The sequence below is a fragment of the Pseudophryne corroboree genome, chromosome 7 (genome assembly GCF_028390025.1).
Source record: "Pseudophryne corroboree isolate aPseCor3 chromosome 7, aPseCor3.hap2, whole genome shotgun sequence".
Taxonomy (NCBI): Eukaryota; Metazoa; Chordata; class Amphibia; order Anura; family Myobatrachidae; genus Pseudophryne; species Pseudophryne corroboree.
The window spans coordinates 115,715,141-115,733,406 of record NC_086450.1 but is presented as its reverse complement, the minus strand read 5'-3'; the positions used below and the strand labels follow the sequence as shown (position 1 = coordinate 115,733,406).

The 18,266-nt window shown below is 43.8% G+C and overlaps 1 protein-coding gene and 1 long non-coding RNA gene across 3 annotated transcripts in view; one reads left to right on the top strand and one right to left on the bottom strand.

The window, feature by feature from the left end:
* NOSTRIN (nitric oxide synthase trafficking) overlaps window positions 1-18,266 on the top strand; it is a 261,103-nt gene that overhangs the window by 79,074 nt on the left and 163,763 nt on the right. The window contains exon 3 of the mRNA XM_063933578.1: window positions 12,511-12,594. Coding sequence (XP_063789648.1) covers window positions 12,511-12,594 — 84 coding nt within the window. The remainder of the gene's footprint in view (window positions 1-12,510; window positions 12,595-18,266) is intronic.
* LOC134944749 (uncharacterized) overlaps window positions 1-18,266 on the bottom strand; it is a 160,413-nt gene that overhangs the window by 136,774 nt on the left and 5,373 nt on the right. The window lies entirely within an intron of this gene.

Genomic DNA, 18,266 nt, shown 5'->3' with positions numbered 1-18,266 from the left:
GGGAGGTTGTCTCGCAGTGCTGATGGGATAAGCGTCTGCTTCGCTTAGGTAAAGGGTGCTGAAGGAATCCGGGAACCGGAGGTAAGAACAAAACGCTAGTGTTTTTTAAAACTGTTTATTTTTCTTCTGTCTTGCGTATATACGCACGCATACATATATATATCTGCATTTCTTTTCCATCTGTGTATTTCATTTTTCGTATATCACTATCCTGTTTGCCAGTTTTATAGTTGATAGAAAGGTGCCAAAAGAGATTTGCTGTTATTTCATAGTTTAAGAATAGAGGTAATAGTTAAAGTATAGACCAACACACGGTTTGCCTGGGAGATAAGGCGAAGTCAGTGTGGTGTGTGGTAGATGATCAGGGATCATCTACATTGATAAAAGTATAAATTGTGTTACGGTGGATCTTTGCTTTGCGTACACGTGTCCCTAACTGAGACTTGCGTACGCAATCCAAAGGCCGACGCACGCAGTGTACATTACGCAACGGAGCGTCTGTGTACGCCCACGTAACTCAAACCACAAGTTGACTTTAACAGGCGATAAATAGCGCAACGCGGTAAATAGCGCAACGCGGTAAATAGCGCAAGGCGATAAATAGCACAAATTGATTTCAGTTTTCCAAAAACTTAGTTTAAATACCTTACTTTACTGTAATACCTCTGGGGAGAGCTATCAGACTACGGGAAATGATTTTTCTGATCAGAAAACTATAAGAATGATATTGGTTTGAAAACGGTATGAGTGTATTGAATCCCGCTTTGTGGACTTTGTGATCTATGTGATAATCCCGCTTTGTGAACTTTGTGATCTATGTGGAACGTGATGAGCACGATCTGAGTGAAAACATGCAACAGAGTGTGATAAAGTTTTCGTTGTATTACGCTCTGGCTGTTTTGGAGCACAGTAGGGAGACTCCAATGATCCTACCATTTATGGGCAACAAGTGTCTATAAGTGGTACGATTGGACCGCACGGTTGTATGTGTGACCAATAACGCAACGTGATATGAGGTCGTATATCCATGCGTAAATCTTGCCCTCATACGTGTTGTAGGGAGCACATGCAAGCGTGATTTGTGTAAAGAAAAATGGAAAAGGGAATTTTCTCAGGAAAATCTCTAAAAATAGGGCCTGCAACGGCTACACGTGTCTGCTAGAAGGCGGACCGGAGATACCCGGAGCAGAAGAAGTTCAGTGGAAGAGCTTTAAGGATTTCCAACGAAGTTCTGTGTTTGGTGCATTTTAGGAAGTTTTTCTGTGTTAAAAAGGTCCACAATGGCAGCCAAGTGCACAATACAGAGACGGTCGGAGGTCAGGATTCAGACTCCAGAGGCTTGCAGACCCCGAGGGTCTGCTCGGTTAGTAATGTGGGGGAAATATGGTCCCCACTCTGAGACCTTTTGTGATGAATGGACACGAATGACTGCGGGGGATAAGGTACCATTTCCCGGGATAGGTAGCTTTGACTCAGAGGTGTTGCATAATTTAAGGAGAAGGATATGTCTCATTAAATCAGCAAAGAGACGAATCAAGCATTATGATTGTTTACAGATATGGCAACAGGAGGGTGAAATGCAAAGAAATGTAACTTACTTACCTAACTTTCATCTTGAGAGGAGAGAGATGGCAATGGAGGGGATTGTGGTTGCGGAGAAAAGCACAAGGGTGAACAATAAAAACGCTCTTAGCAACTGTAGTATAGATGATAAGAATAAGTGTAATAAATGTAACAAAGATAATTGTAATACTGTTGAATGTACAACTATTAACCCATGCAAGTCGCACCCCATGTTAAACTTTCCTCAGGAACACCAACCAGAAAGTGAACCCAGAACGATGTCGGCACCTCTTCCAGAAGCCATCACACAAGACGTCCAGGTGGACGCGACCCAGTCGGTAAAAACTGTAATCAAACCCCCTAATGGAGGGTCAGGTGAGGTCGTGTCCACAGGTATGTATGGTATTATACATCACGCACAAACAAATGTACCTTATATCTTAGAATCAATTCAGAATGACATTACTGGACTTAATCCTGTTAGGGTAATTGCAGTACCAAATGGGGAAACTGACTCTTCAGGAATCACTCCTGTCAGGAACATCGCCATGTACTGCCCTTTTTCCCGAACAGAATTAAGAGCAATTCTGTCTGAATTTCCTGATCCCAGGAAAGACTTAGTTGCTTGTCAAAGATACATTAGAGTGCTAGGACATACTGCAGAGCCAAGTAACAAAGATTGGAGGACAGTTTTGAGGGCATGTTTACCCCCCGATGTTGATTCATTGAAATTTATCACTGATTGTAAGCTAGATGAGGAAGTGCCACTAACAAACAAGTATAACCAAGATAATGTAAAAAGAATCAATCTACAGTTGAAAGAATATTTTCCTACAGTAGTAAAGTGGAATAAAATCTATACAATAAGACAAAAAGAAGGTGAATCCGCAGAAGAGTATTTTCACCGGGCTCTGCAGGATATGGCTAGGTACACAGGTATAGATGACATTGAAACTAATGTACACCACAGAGAGGTAGCTGTGTCCGTATTAGCGAACAACTTAAAAGACACACTAAAAATTAGGGTACAAACTTCAATACCTCATTGGAGAGGTATCTCGGTGGCGGCATTAAGAGAGTCCGCTATCGAGCATGACCGAAATATCCAAAGAACCAGGGAAGCGCAGGGAGAGCGGTTGATGACACTGAACATCCAAGCACTAGAGGATGCATCAAGTCGACCGGAACCCCAGGCCCCTAGCACATGGAGAAAGCCAAGGATTTGTTACCATTGTAGAAGAGAAGGGCATTATGCCAACAACTGTAATAACCCACATAAAGTTAGACCCCCTAGACCAAGAAATGAGCAAAATTACAACACACACCATTATAATCAGAGATCAGATAGGAGGAATTTTGAGCCACACCCATGATAGGTAGTCAAGAAAGGTGATCATACGACGGATGGTAAGCCTGAGGTAACGGTTAATAAAGTGGGAGGTCATTCACTGAAGACACAGGAATGACCAGGTGAAACGTTGTAAATGTATTTGTGAAGAAAAATGTTTTTCTCTCTCTCTCTCTATCCCCATCTTTGACGATTATCGGTAAGAATTCACACATTGCATATCCACTTGGTCCTTGCAGAAGTCTACCAAACCCCAGCATGACCTCCGCCACAATGTATTTCTGGCCAGATACAGACAGTGGAGTAATGCAGGTGCTGGTGGGGAGGGACTGCTCAAGGAGACCATTAGACACATAGATATGACAGCCTAATAAGTCTGACAATGTTTTTCTAATGCTAACAATGTTTTCTTAATGTTGACAATGTTTAAAAATGCTTTGTTTCTCTTTTCTTATTGATGGTTATTGTCAAGTTATGTAATGTATATATGCACATGAATTGTTCTCTATCTCTTTTGTTTTTTTTTTTGTTGTCTCTCTCTTCCCACTCATGTTTCCATGGTTTAAAGATGCTATGTCACCCCTCAGTTGGACCAATGGTAATGCCAGATTTTTGCTCCTTACAGAAAGATCGTCGGTTGGGAAGGAATATTGCATCACCAGAATGTTCGTTTGGAAGACTGAGAGACAGCACCTTTGAGAGGACAGCAGAACAAGAAGAACAACAAGACGAGAGAACTTATTATCGTAACAAGTTCTCTCCCCCTCAAACTGTTTTCTTATACCCCCTTTACAAATTTCTTCTTTTCTCCTCCTGTAAGATGGACTTGCCCCAAGAGACTGTGATATGGATTTTTCCGTTAACCATGATGTTGACCAGAGCAGTCTGTTTCGGTGAGAGTACCAGTGAGGTCGAGAAAGGATCCAGAAAGGTCCTGATGACTGAGACGGAGGTGTAAATTTCCAATAGCAACTCAATCACCAAGCAAAGGCGAGTACCGGGCACGATCTAACAACCATGTTATCTGTAAACATTTTCTTTGAAGGATTGTTAGTTCAAAAAGAAAACTGTATCTGTAGGCTCGGTAGCAATAATGCCAATCCAGTTTTAATAACCATATGGACCGGCATCCATTGAGTGACTATCACTCCTTAGTGGGTAGCGTGTTAAATGAGACAGATTGTTGGGTATGTTCTCAAGTACCTCAAGGGCATAGCAAATCAGGGCTAGTACCATTTCCTTTAACGTTAGGGGAGGTACTTGAGTTAAATGGTGGGAGACCGGTGGACAGGAGGTTTAATATCTCCAGCCCTCCTAGCTTGAAGCTCCACCAATACCATATAGGTCCCTCTTATGTTTCAACATCTCCAATCCCCGTAAGCCGGGAAATTGGGAAGTGTCATGGAGCAACCTTACCATGACCTTTTCACACAGAGCAGATAGAATGCCTACAGATACAGAGCTTGTACGCCACATAGCCAGTAGAGGAAAATCTTTCCGGTATCGATATACCTTAGGAAATAGGATTACTAGAGTTGGAGAGGTATCACCAGGATACTGTGCACATATCGTACAAACCGATACGTGCATTAAGCAGATGGAAGAATTAGGGTCAGGAGATTTCACCTGGAAGGTTTGTAACATGGTCATGTCCTTCTCCGTCCCATATGTTCTCCCCGATGACGCATATTTCATATGCGGGAGAAAGGCGTACAAGTGGCTTGCCCCAAACTCTGAAGGATTGTGTTATATTGGAAAAGTATTGCCTGAAGTGATGACTGTTACACATGACAAAATGAAGGACATACACCGTGGTGCCCAAGCTCCTTATACTCACACTCATTACGAGCACCGAGTTAAAAGACAACTGTCAGAAAGGTTAGAGCATCCGGCCTCTGATCTTATCCATGAATCCACCGGGATTCAGGTTCTGGTAGCGTTAGATTTCACTCGCACCGCTCGAGGAGTGATGAATTATAGATACATTTCCGCACTCGCCAATTTGTTAGATAATATCACTGAAATGTATGATGACACGTTTAGATACACTGGAAGAGAACTTCAAGCTTACAAAACAGAACTAGTTCAGCATAGGATGGTTCTTAATTATCTTACAGCAGTAACAGGCGGATATTGTGTTACATTGGCAACACAGTACGGCATAAAGTGTTGCACGTATATCACAAATAGCACCGAGGATCCGGTAGAGGTCATAGACCAAAAGATGGACGATATTCTCCAATTGAAGTGGGAATTTCGTCGAAAACACAATCTCACCCTTGCTGCTGTAGGTAATGAGCTGACTGGTTGGGTGTCATGGTTGAACCCGCGAAATTGGTTCTCCGGTTTAGGAGACTGGGCTCAAGGAGTCATAATGGATGTTGGAAAGTTTCTCCTATGTATCTTAGGTGTTATTATATCTATTGGAGTGATATTTAGATGCGGGCAGGCTTTAATGAGGTGCAAACAAAGTACAAAAGTGATGAGCTTGAGGAGTGAGGAAACTGTAATTAACCTGGATTTGATTTATGACCCAATGATAGAAACCATGATGTGATGAAAATGCGATTATAAGGTCCGTTTCTTTCACCTGTTTTTCTGCTTTTCCCCAAGATACAAAGACCCCCTTGGACGAGGAAGTTGACGAGACGCTATACAGACAACAGACAAGCACCAAAGATGAAGTTTTGACCACTTGAGAAATGGACATTTGATGAACTTTGCCATGGATCCCCAGTTTCCCTAGTATTCTTAAACTCACGCTAGCCCAACATTTTTGTAAACCTGATGGCACTGACAAAGCTATTTGCTCATGCCCAAGGAGCAATACAGCGCAAAGAAGACGACTCTCAACAGATACCGAACAAAACTTCAACAACAGATGTACATTTCCCTGACATAGAATACCACCGCATTTACCGTAATTATGTCTTTTCTTCATTTCTACAACCCTCAGGTAATAACACACATAGTATAGGGAATACAGGCACAGATACCAGCAATCACATATTCCCCCATTCATGTATCATCAACTAAAATGTGCTCCCCATTCTGTTCAAAAGCCGAAAAGAGCTCGGTAAAGTTTGACAGCCCATCCACAGACCTGTACCACGGGATAAGAAGGAATTCAAATGTATACTTCGCAATACCTCGAAGCTTGATTTACCACACGTATGGCACGATGATACATGACCCTCCAAACATGGACTCATACACACATACTTCTGCTATCTCACTAGGTCATACCCTCTTCACACCTACTCCTCTCTTCTTCCTTACCCAACCATGGAAATGAATTAACCCCTGACTTATATTTTTCTCCTTTTTGAAATGTTTTGAAGGTGGCAGTTATTATTGACTGCCAAAGGGTGGACTGTCAAAGTCAGAAAAATATCCCTATACACGCTGCCATATTTGCACCTCACGCTGGTCCGCGCTGCGCATGCGTGCGCTTTCCCGTGATAGCGCATACCCGCTGATGCGTGCACCCGCTCGCATCGGTATGCGTATTTACGGTAAGGAGTATGTAGTCGTAGCGTGCGACCCAATCGTTACATATTTTCACAATTAATGTAGTTTGTAGACCATGGTCCCTTTGATAGATTCTGAAAGTTTGGTTAATATAGAATGTCCCTGAACGGAGGAATCCCTCTTTGTATTGTAGGAAGGGTCTAACAGGAATCATACAGCAGTGTTTGGTACCCATCGGAAGGGTATTTAAATAGCAATATTCCGGTGTTGGTTTGGAGCGTATTAATCGCTCGTGCGAATAGTTATGGACATAAGAAGTTATGTCCATTTATTATTCATGCACCTGAACAGTGGAGACAGGTATCAGTGGGTCTCAAATGGCTCATTGACCTCAGAGATCCCCCAAACAATAGTTTGCATGTTGGGAGGGCCTCATAACTTTACATGCATAAGGTAAGCACCGGAATAGTAATTGAAGATCAATTGTACTCCAAATCAGTATCTTTCCCGCAGACGGAGTACAATAGTCTTTAATTACACTGAGCTTTGAGACTCAATGAGGAGGGCCAACACCTGTGTTTTCGAATGGATTAGGGTTTGTATCCAGGAGAATGAGGGCTGAGATGTCATTGTCTCAACTGAAAGTGGACATCATGAATATAGAACAAAACCCAGACAGGATTCTGTTTTGTATTCGTCAAACAATAGCTCTCCAGAAGACAGGAATGTGTTGGTCATCACCCATTGTGTTGCATAAACAAGGCCACTGATACAACACAGCCCACCTGTATGAATCAACCTATGACCTTTGTTATAATGCGAAGCCGAATTCCTGCGTCCAATGGACAATGAGATTGTAGGGACCATTGGATTGCATTGTGTGAGTAGCATAAAAGACGGGCCTGTGGCATCCAGCTGGCACTTCTCATCAAACGGTTCTCATTGCTGATAATCGGGAAGCTGGCTGTCCAGAAGCGCTTGCGATCGTTACCCTTGTGCGTAAGTTTCTCTCCGTAATCATTGTCTTTCTGTGAGCCATTTCTCTCATCTCTCTCCCTATCTCTCTCTCTCTCTCTCCGTCTCTCTCCATCTCTCTCTCTCTCTCTCCCTTCTCTTTTCTCCCATATCTCCCCTTGACTAGTATTGTATTGTATTGCATTAGATTGGTATTGTATTGTATTTCTAGTGTAGCTATTTTGGTTAGGAAGTCTCTGTTATATTGTAGTGTATCATTTGTACTGTGATTCCTTTTTGCAAGTATATTAGTTATAATACATATAATAGGCTTTGGACCCTAAACAAGTATCTGTGTATTTCCTATAGTTTTAAGTGTTCACTTGAGCGTCGGTGACGCTCAAGCAGCTTTGTAGTTAGTCAGGTTACACAAGGTTGCACTTACACCCTGTATTCACATTAAGGTATTCTGTGTATTTCATTGTCAAAGATATAGATATCAAGGTTTAGCGTTGTGAGCGTCTGCGCCGCTGGTGACCTCCTCGTGGTCTCAAGCGTCCGCTACGCCATAGCGAAGCATTACGTTTGTCTATAGCCAATAGCGTGCCTGCCTGTGATCATTTACTCGTGAGTAAACGTGACGCCTGAGCGTCTCGATCACGGCTAAGCGATCGATACGCAAATAGCGTACCTTTACGGTACTTCTCACGCATTCAGCGTACAGTGTTCTTAGACCTCATAAAGGGTTGTTTATACGATAAAGCAATCCAATAGGCTTTGTCAGCACATATACTAAGTTTCATATACAAGCCAAAAAAGTGCAAAGCCTCAGTGCAAATGACCCTTTGTGACTACAACTGCCTTCTGTTGCACAATTGTACTTATGTTTCTGGAGAAACACCTGGTTGTCCTGAGACAAACTTTCAGCATCTGCAGGGGTACAAAAGTTTGTACTAGATGACTGAAACATTTGGGCAGATCAGGCCTCCCTTTCTGACTACATATAAGTTGCCTAAAGGTTTATGGATATGATTTGGCATTATAAAACCACCTATAAACACAGACATGATTGGTAGTAAAAGGTCACACATTTTTGAATAAATAAAAAGATTGGTGACCAAGAAAACATGGAAGATAAGGAGCTCCATCCAAACCAAATTCAGGCAACCTGAGCTGTGGAGAACCCACATCCCCTTAATTGGCACAGTGCTACTGATCTCAACAGTACCTTTACAAAAGTTCTCATGAACAGTGTTAACCTGTCCTTCTAAATGCCAAGTGCTCCATAATCACATGTTATGCCACTTGTGGCCACTGAAGATCAACGTTTTCCCTCATCAGCTCAAATCAGCAATCACAAAAAAAGGACAACAGCTAAAAAGCTAAGAAGAAAATTAAGCCTGCCTCACTATGGTGCACACCAGCCAACCTTTACAGGCAGACATCCCCAAAATATATGAGGGGATGATAGACTGAGGCAGTCACAGATTTCACCATAGCAGTGTTTATCTTGCGCCTTGCCTTTTCAATCACAATACCCTCATGAGGACACCTCAATACTCACACCCAACAATGCTGAACCTCTGTAATGTTGGCCTTAATGCACAGGACGAGTTGTGCCTTTTTTCTTATAAACAGGGCATTGTCACCAAAGTGGATTACAACAAACCTGGCACACCCCAACAAGAAGCCACATTTATAATACATTTACAGTATATCACTTCTCAACCCTCCCTCACTCAACCCTCTAGCCACTATCAATGCACAAGATCTTGCTTCCTACTTCTAGGACAAGATTGGTAAGATCTAAAATGAAGTGGTATGCTCTTTCCTCAGCCAGTGACCTGCTGACATCTTCTTTTTATCTTATCCCACAAATGCAGATGAAATATAAACACTCTCCTCATCTGCCTACTCTACTACCTCTCCTCTTGATCCTATACACTCACAAATAAGTAAAGCTCTGTCTCCTGTGCTCATCCCAACCTTAACTAAAATCTGTAATATCTCTTGCTCTCTCTCTCTCCTGATATCTTGCCATTTCTGTTCAAGCATGCAGTGATTACTCGCATTCTGGAAAAAAAAATTCTGACCCAAATTCTTTCTCAAATTACTGGCCCATTTCTCAGCTCCCATGCCCTTCAAGCTGCTTAAGAGACTTGCATACACTTACCTCATACACTTTCTTAACTCACAACTTATTGGACCTAAGTCAGTCAGGCTTTCGTTCCCAATACTCCACAGAGACCGTATTGACTAAAGTAGTGAATGAGCTGGTCACTGCTAAGTCTAAAGGCCATTACTCACTTCTTATTCTTCTAGATCTCTATGCTGCTTTTCACACCATTGACCACTCTCTTCTCATGCAAACACTACAATCACTAGGACACAGCATTTTCTTAGTTCACTTCCTACCTATCTAATCACTCAGTGTCCGCTTTTCTGAATCCACCTCCTCTTCGCTACCTCTTTCAGTTGGAGTACCGCAAGGTTCAGTCTTCCATCCTCTGCTTTTCTCAATCTATACCACATCTCTTGGCAAACTAATCAGCTCTTTTGGATTTCACTCTAATCTGTTCGAGAATGATTCTTAAATGTACCTATCCACTCCAGATTTGTCACCATCTGTATTAGTCCATGTCACTGAATATCTTTCTGCTGTGTCATCTTGGATGTTATATCGCCACCTTAAACTTAATATTTCCAAAACAGAATTAATTATATTTTTATAGAAGAATAGTAGTTACCAACCTGATATCTCTATCGCTGTTGAGAACTCAACAATCAATCCTGCCACAAAGCTTGCTACTTAGGGGGGTCATTCCGAGTTGTTCGCTCGGTAAAAATCTTCGCATCGCAGCGTTTTTCCGCTTAATGCGCATGCGCAATGTCCGCACTGCGACTGCGCCAAGTAAATTTGCTATGCAGTTAGGATTTTTACTCACAGCTTTTTCATCGTTCTGGCGATCGTAATGTGATTGACAGGAAATGGGTGTTACTGGGCGGAAACAGGCCGTTTTATGGGCGTGTGGGAAAAAACGCTACCGTTTCCGGAAAAAACGCAGGAGTGGCCGGAGAAACGGAGGAGTGTCTGGGCGAACGCTGGGTGTGTTTGTGACGTCAAACCAGGAACGACAAGCACTGAAATGATCGCAGATGCCGAGTAAGTCTGGAGCTACTCAGAAACTGCTACGAGGTGTGTAATCGCAATATTACGAATACATCGTTCGCAATTTTAAGATGCTAAGATTCACTCTCAGTAGGCGGCGGCTTAGCATGAGCAAATCTGCTAAAATCCGCTTGCGAGCGAACAACTCGGAATGACCCCCTAGGTTTTAAACTTGACGCTAAACTGTTCCTCACATTCAATCTTTCTAAAAATTATGTTACAAACATCTAAAAAACATATCCAAAATATGACTATACCTTGCACAGGCACTGCAAAAACTGTAATTTATGCTCTCATTATCTCCCGCATTGATTATTTCAATAGTCTTCTCACTGATCTTGCTAAAAAGAGACTCTCACCGCTACTGTACAATCCATTCTAGATGCAGCTGCGGGGCTGATCTTCCTTGCTAGACATTCATCGTCTGCAGATCCTCTCTAGTTACCTGTTTTTTTTTATCATATTCAATATAAAATATTTTTACTCACACACAAGGCTATTTCACAAACTACACCTCCTATGCACATCTCTTCGCTTATCTCAAAATATATCCCAACCCAACCTTTCCGCTCTTCACAAGATCTACATCTCTTATCGACACTCATTATTTGCTCCCATTCATAATTGCAGGACTTTCTTTGGGCTGCACCCACTCTGTGGAATGCCCTCCCACACACAATAAAAATCTTCTCTTGTCTCCAAACCTTTACGCATTCCCTGAAAACTCAACTTTTCAGACAAGCTTATCAAATTCCGTATCTACCCACATAACCTTCATAAGCTTTCCTATCCTATTACATCCTTACTGTACAGTCCACACATATCCTCACATATTTTCTCTTTCTTTCCTTTCACATCCTCCTGACCCCTGGCTTACATTGCTGTGTGACCATATCCTATAGCCCACCAAGAACCTTTGCAATCTGTTGAAACCCATGCAATCACTGTTGTTTCCAATTGTAAAGCGCAACGGAATTTGCTGTGATATATAAGAAAATGTTAAATAAAAATAATTAATGAGCAAGTCTAACAAACCATCCTACTGAAAGTAGTTGTCAGATGCTAACATTATAGAACATAGGTACTATATCTTGTAGAGTGATAAAGTGAACAGATACAGTATAAAGTACCAACCAACTAGCTCCTAATTGTAATTTTTCAAACACAGGGATCTATGCACTAAGACTTGGAGAATGATAAAGTGGAGAAAGATAAAGTACCAACCAATCAGCTCCTAACTGCCATGTTTAAAATGAGTTAGGAGCTGATTGGTTGGTACTATCTCTCTCCACTTAATTTCTCTCCGAGGCTTAGTACATAGAAACCACGGCTTGTAGCATGCCAGTTAAGAGCTGATTGGCTGGTACTTTATCTCTCTCCAAGACTTAGTACATAGACCCCAAAATGTACTATATTTTCACAGTAACATAAATTTAGATGATGACTGCATTCTAATTAAAATGAAATCATGCAGTAGCTAACGACATGCTTTATGGCAGCTTGAAACACATGGAATCCTCTAGTACAGGCATGTCCAAACTGCGGCCCTCCAGCTGTTGAGAAACTACACATCCCAGCATGCCCTTACACAGCTCTAGCATTCTCTGACAGCAAAACGGTGTCAGGGCATGCTGGGATATGTAGTTTCACAACAGCTAGAGGGCAGCAGTTTGGACATGCCTGCTCTAGTAGATGTGTATTAATAAATAATTTAACAGCAGTTTAAATAAATACAAACTGCCATCACATTTTTACATCAATGTGTAAACTTAAATTAATTGAACTTTACAATGTATTTAATTATAACAAATTCCTAATAGTTCATTCTAGCACCCTGCACCTAATCAGTAAGGAGGGCATATTTTAATTTTGAAAATGAAAATATGTCCTCCTCACGGATCAGGTCCAGGGCGTTAGAATGAACACTCCATAATTTAACTTTACTTTTTCTGTGTTGTTATGATGTCATCTTTTCTTCTTTAATAGTATATATCTAATATTGCAGGGCTGACCTAGAGCTAAATTATGCCAAAGGACTTGAGAAAGTTTCAAATAAACTGACAAAAGGACTGGACAGCATGAACAAGAAGTAAGTAAATAATACCATATACCCAGTATGTGAAGCCACACACCCCTTTACGTCAGGAATAAGGACTGTAAGTAGCAAAAAAAGGACTGCGGGAGGAGGAAAAGGGGACTATTATTAAAGGCAACCTATAGCTCTTAAGCTTTTTGAATACTACAAATGCCATAATAACCCTGGCGGCCTGTCTGGGGAACCATTGGTTGTCCAATCTTGTTTCAGAAATTCCTTTTGGTTCCGTGAATATTTATGTCCCATTGTGGCTTGAGATAATGGGCAGATTCAATTAACATGTGAGGCAACCCACAGATTTTTTTTTACTTAATAAGGAATGTATGTGCTAACGAGCATTACCGCAAGGGACTAGTGACTAAAAATTAAATAGATACAGGCGTTTTATTTACAGGAGATTGACCTGCCCAGTAAACACCATGGGTAATTAAATCGGCCCAATGTAGGTGAAACATTTAGTAAGCATATCCAAAACAAATCAATATGAAAGAGTAAGTACTTTGTTTCATAATGAGATATAGCAAAAGTTACAGTATGTCAGCATAAACTCATCTATATCGCACAATGGCTTGCACTTTGAGCCCTTAGTGGAATTAAAAAGGCAATCTGTCTCAACGTAGAACTGAAGGTATTAAAATCATTTACAGTACACAGTATGTAACTGGTATATGGATATGTGTAAGATATTTATTCTCGCCATTGGCTCAATGATTTTTGGTGTATAGGAAAAGAACCCCCAAAAAGGCACACAGTCCAAACTTATACAACACACATATATCTATATATATGTATCTATATATATATGTATCTATATATATATATATATATATACACACACCAATTCTACAAATTTTAGCTGCCAACAAAATACTTTAATGATTTCTCTAAACTAGGCAGTAATGTGATGTTTAAGATAAGACACCTGCATGCCATATATATGCTTGCTATTTTCTTTTATATTTAGAAAAAAACAAAAAAAACAAATACAGTATAAAACAAAAATAAGTTTCTAAATGAAAAATCCTACTATAATGCTAGTGGTAAATCCTAGAAGCTCCATATGAGGGGATCCGGTCTGAAGATCGACACTGTCTAGGTCGACAATGTTTAGGTCGACCACTATAGGTCGACAGTCAGTAAGTCGACAGGGTTGGAAGGTCGACAGGGTTTCTAGGTCGACATGTACTAGGTCGACAGGTCAAAAGGTCGACGTGAGTTTTTCACAATTTTTTCTTTTTTTTAAACTTTTTCATACGTAACGATCCACGTGGACTACGATTGGAATGGTAATCTGTGCCGAGCAAAGCCAGGCACCTTCCCCGAAGCATGGCGAGCGAAGCGAGCCATGTGAGGGGACACGGTGCACTAATTGGGGTTCCCGGTCACTCTACGAAGAAAACGACACAAAAAAACTCTCATGTTGACCTTTTGACATGTCGACCTAGAAACCCTGTCGACCTTCCAACCCTGTCGACCTATAGTGGTCGACCTAAACATTGTCGACCTAGACACTGTCGATCTAATGATCCACATGCCCATATGAGCTGTGCACATCAGCACTTATGTGATGCTGCTGTTCTGAGGCAAATTAACGTAAAATACAGCTTTGGCCCCAGTAGTATAGTGTTTTAGCTCCAGGCAGGCTTTAGTATCAAGACAGGATTACAGACGTTATCCCGGTGAACGGGATGCCGGCTGTCAGTGTCCTGACAGCTGTTTCCTGCACGCTAAAATGCCAGCAGCGGGGCTGACGCTAAGAGTTCCCTTGCGGGCTTGTTGTACTTGCCACGCTGCGGGCTAAATGTGTTCACCGCAGGATCTATTCCCACTCTATGGGTGTCATGGACACCAACGAGTTGGAATAGCCCTGGGGATTCCGGCTGGTGGCATTGTTGGCTGTCGTGATTTCGGCGTCGGTATCCTGAATGCCGGGATCCTGACAGCCGGCATTTTAACTGCATCCCCCAAGACAGTATTACAACTCCTGACATTAACATATCTATCTATTATATATCTCATATACTGTATACCCTTCCAGCACAGTAATAATTATATTACTGCAGCTGAACAGGGGAGTGAGTTAGGGTGAGAGTGACAATCCCTCAGCACATGAATTTCAGCCCTTACAAGCAGGGCCGGCTCTACCATTAAGCAGCTTTAGGCAGCTGCCTAGGGCACCGGGATCTGGGGATGCCACTGAGTCTGCCCAGCATAAAATTATCTTGGACTTAATGCTGATGGCAGCTGTGGAACTTATAAGATGCCACCTCCACACTTTGAGCTGATGGATTGGGAAGTGGGTTTTGGTGGTGGTTGATGCTGAGATGCTTTACACCAGCCCAGAGTGCAAAAGATACTATGGAGGTCATTCCGAGTTGTTCGCTCGCAAGGCGATTTTAGCAGAGTTGCTCACGCTAAGCCGCCGCCTACTGGGAGTGAATCTTAGCATCTTAAAATTGCGAACGAAGTATTCGCAATATTGCGATTACACACCTCGTAGCAGTTTCTGAGTAGCTTCAGACTTACTCGGCATCTGCGATCAGTTCAGTGCTTGTCGTTCCTGGTTTGACGTCACAAACACTCCCAGCGTTCGCCCAGACACTCCTCCGTTTCTCCGGCCACTCCTGCGTTTTTTCCGGAAACGGTAGCGTTTTTCCCCACACGCCCATAAAACGGCCTGTTTCCGCCCAGTAACACCCATTTCCTGTCAATCACATTACGATCGCCAGAACGATGAAAAAGCCGTGAGTAAAATTACTAAGTGCATAGCAAATTTACTTGGCGCAGTCGCAGTGCGGACATTGCGCATGCGCATTAAGCGGAAAATCGCTGCGATGCGAAGATTTTTACCGAGCGAACAACTCGGAATGAGGGCCAATGTTTGGTGCAGAGCTTAGCTCTATGTATCTGTGCAGTGTACCTTCTCCAAATCTCTAAGCTTGGCTTTATACCTATCTTCATCATCAAGGTACACTTGCAGTAACATATACTTGGTGCAAATTATACATCTAAAAACAGGTGTATAGAAACTTCCAGTTGTGTCAAGGCACCCTTACTGTACTTGTGCCTGTATTAGAGATTATGGGCATAATGCAAGGTTGATCGCAAAAGCAAAATCTTCCTCTAATGGGCAAAACCATGTGCACTGCAGGAGGGGGGGTGGGGGGTGGCAGAGCAGATATAACATGTGCAGAGAGAGTTCAAGCCAGTACTCACGTCCCGATTAGGGAGAGATGTGTGCTGAGCGAACCGCTCATCACACATCTCTCCCCCCGCTCAGCACAGCGCGATGTGTGCTGAGCGTGCGGGGGGAGACGGGGGGCGCTCATTTCCTCATTTCACCCAGCGGGTGAAGTCAGCGACCTGCTAGATTGGCCAATCTAGCACCAGTGATAGCGATGCGCGGGGCTGCGCATCGTTATCGCTGTGAGGGGTACACACGGAGTGATCACTGCTTAAAATCTAAGAAATCTAGTAAGATTGCTTAGATTTTAAGCAGCGATCGCTCCGTGAGTACCCCCCTTTAGATTTGGGTGGGGTATGTTCAAACTGAAATCTAAATTGCAGTGTAAAAATAAAGCAGCCAATATTTACCCTGCACAGAAACCAAATAACCCACCCAAATCTAACTCTCTCTGCACATATTACATTTACCCAGCCCTCCACCCCCCATCCCCCCTACACTGCCATAGGCGTGCGCACGGGGGGTGCCTGGTGCGCACAGGCACCCCCTAATGTGCGGCACCCCCACACGCCACGCCAGCTGCAGCACAGTGGAGTGGCTGTGTGACTTCCCACCTCTGCTGCGGCAGCAGCAGGCAGGGCAAGAGGATATACAGCATGCTGAGCCATTGCCCAGCATAGGGCCGGCTCAGCTTAACTCGGGCAGCTGTGAGCTTCTGCGCTGCCGCTGAGGTCCCGTGCTCCTCCTCTCCCGGCCGGGCAGTTCCTGCTGATTCGGATGGAGTTTTCTAAAAGTGGGCGTGGTCATGGGGATCCGCGATTAGGCCACACCCCCAACTTTCCCTGGGCCCAGCGATCTACAGTATGTGCACTTGCAGCCCTGCCTTCTCTTGCTGGTGCAGGTGGATCTCTGTCAGCAGCCATTCCATGGAGCCCGGCCAGGAAGGAGAAGGTAAGAGGTGTGTGTGTGTCAGCAGACTCGTCAACATGGGGCAAAGAGTACACCCGTGACGGGCCCCAAGGTTCTGAGGGGCCCCGATGTTCTGACCCCACCCCCTGTTTTATAGCATACATGGGGGGTCATTCCGACCTGAATGCTAGCAGGCTACTTTTTGCACTGCTGCGATCAGGTAGTCGCTGCCTACAGGGGAGGGTGGAATCGCTGTGCAGGGCTGCAAACAGAGAGCTCACCCGCTGCGATCATCCAGGATGGAGCTGACATCAGGATCCCTCCCTGGAAACAGCTGGGCACGCCGGCACGCCTGCGTTTGGACGGACACTCCCTGAAAACGGTCAGTGGACGCCTCCAGGCGGCCTCTTCCTGTCAATTATCTTTTGTTCGCCGCTGTGAACGCTTTCTTTGTAATTCTCGTCGCTGCCCGGCGACGGCCGTTGCCAGTCAGTGACGCGCCTGCGCTTTGCCGCCCACGCGCATGTGCAGTTCTGACCCGTTTGAACGGCTATGAAAAAGTGCAGCGTGCGAATGGGTCGGAATGACCCCCATGATCCATGAGGAGCAGTAGGAACACTGTTCCTGGCTGGAACAGGTGTGACTAAAACCGCAGCATGACAGAAGAAGCACAAAGCAGCCGCAGGCACCCTCCCTACCCATGCGGAAACCCGCACAGTGTGGTAAGTATCAGTGTATTTTTACTATATTTCCATTCTTATGAAACCTCTCTCTTTCTCTCCCTATATTTCCCTCCCCCTCTCTCATCACCCTCTCGCCCTATCTTTTCCTCCTTTTCCCTCTCTACCTTTCCCTCTCTCTCCCTCCACCCCCCCCCCCCCCCTCTATATGTCTTTCTCCTCTCTCTCTCCCTCTTTCCCCCTTACTCTCTCTCTCTATGGGGCCCATTTGTCATGGACTACATATTGAATGTGATCTGGGCGGGATCTTACCACCCAGGATCCTATTGCAATATGCGATGCACTGAGGCATTTCTGGCGGAAGATTCTCGGGGAACCCAGCCGGATCTACTTTCCTTTGATCTGTAGCCCATAGGATACAATGGGCTATTGCAGTCAAATATTGCAGTAGCTGCGGGGAACAATATCGGGATACATTGTGCAGCATTGCATCCCCCATAGAAACCTATTGTTGATGCGGCTGCGGGCGGAAATGGAGGGATCGCAGCAGGTATCTCCGATACCTGCTGCAATCCCTTCTTTATACATACCAGGGAAACCTTATATTTGCGGCTAATTTCTGAAAGCGCGTGTTTTTCGGGGACATAGCCACAAATATTTTTTTATAAATGGGCCCCTCTGTCTCTCTCCTTCTCCGCATCTTACCTCCTCTCTTTCTCCCTCCTTTTCTCTGCCTATCTCTCCCCCCCCCCCCCATCTCCCCCTTTCTCTCTTGGTGGTCGAGGTGCCACCTGACCTGCAGTCTTTTACTTCTACCACTGTCTACTCCAGCGGGGTAAGGCTTCATGGTCGTGCTGGATGATGGGTGCTATGCTGGGTCAGAGGCGGAACTA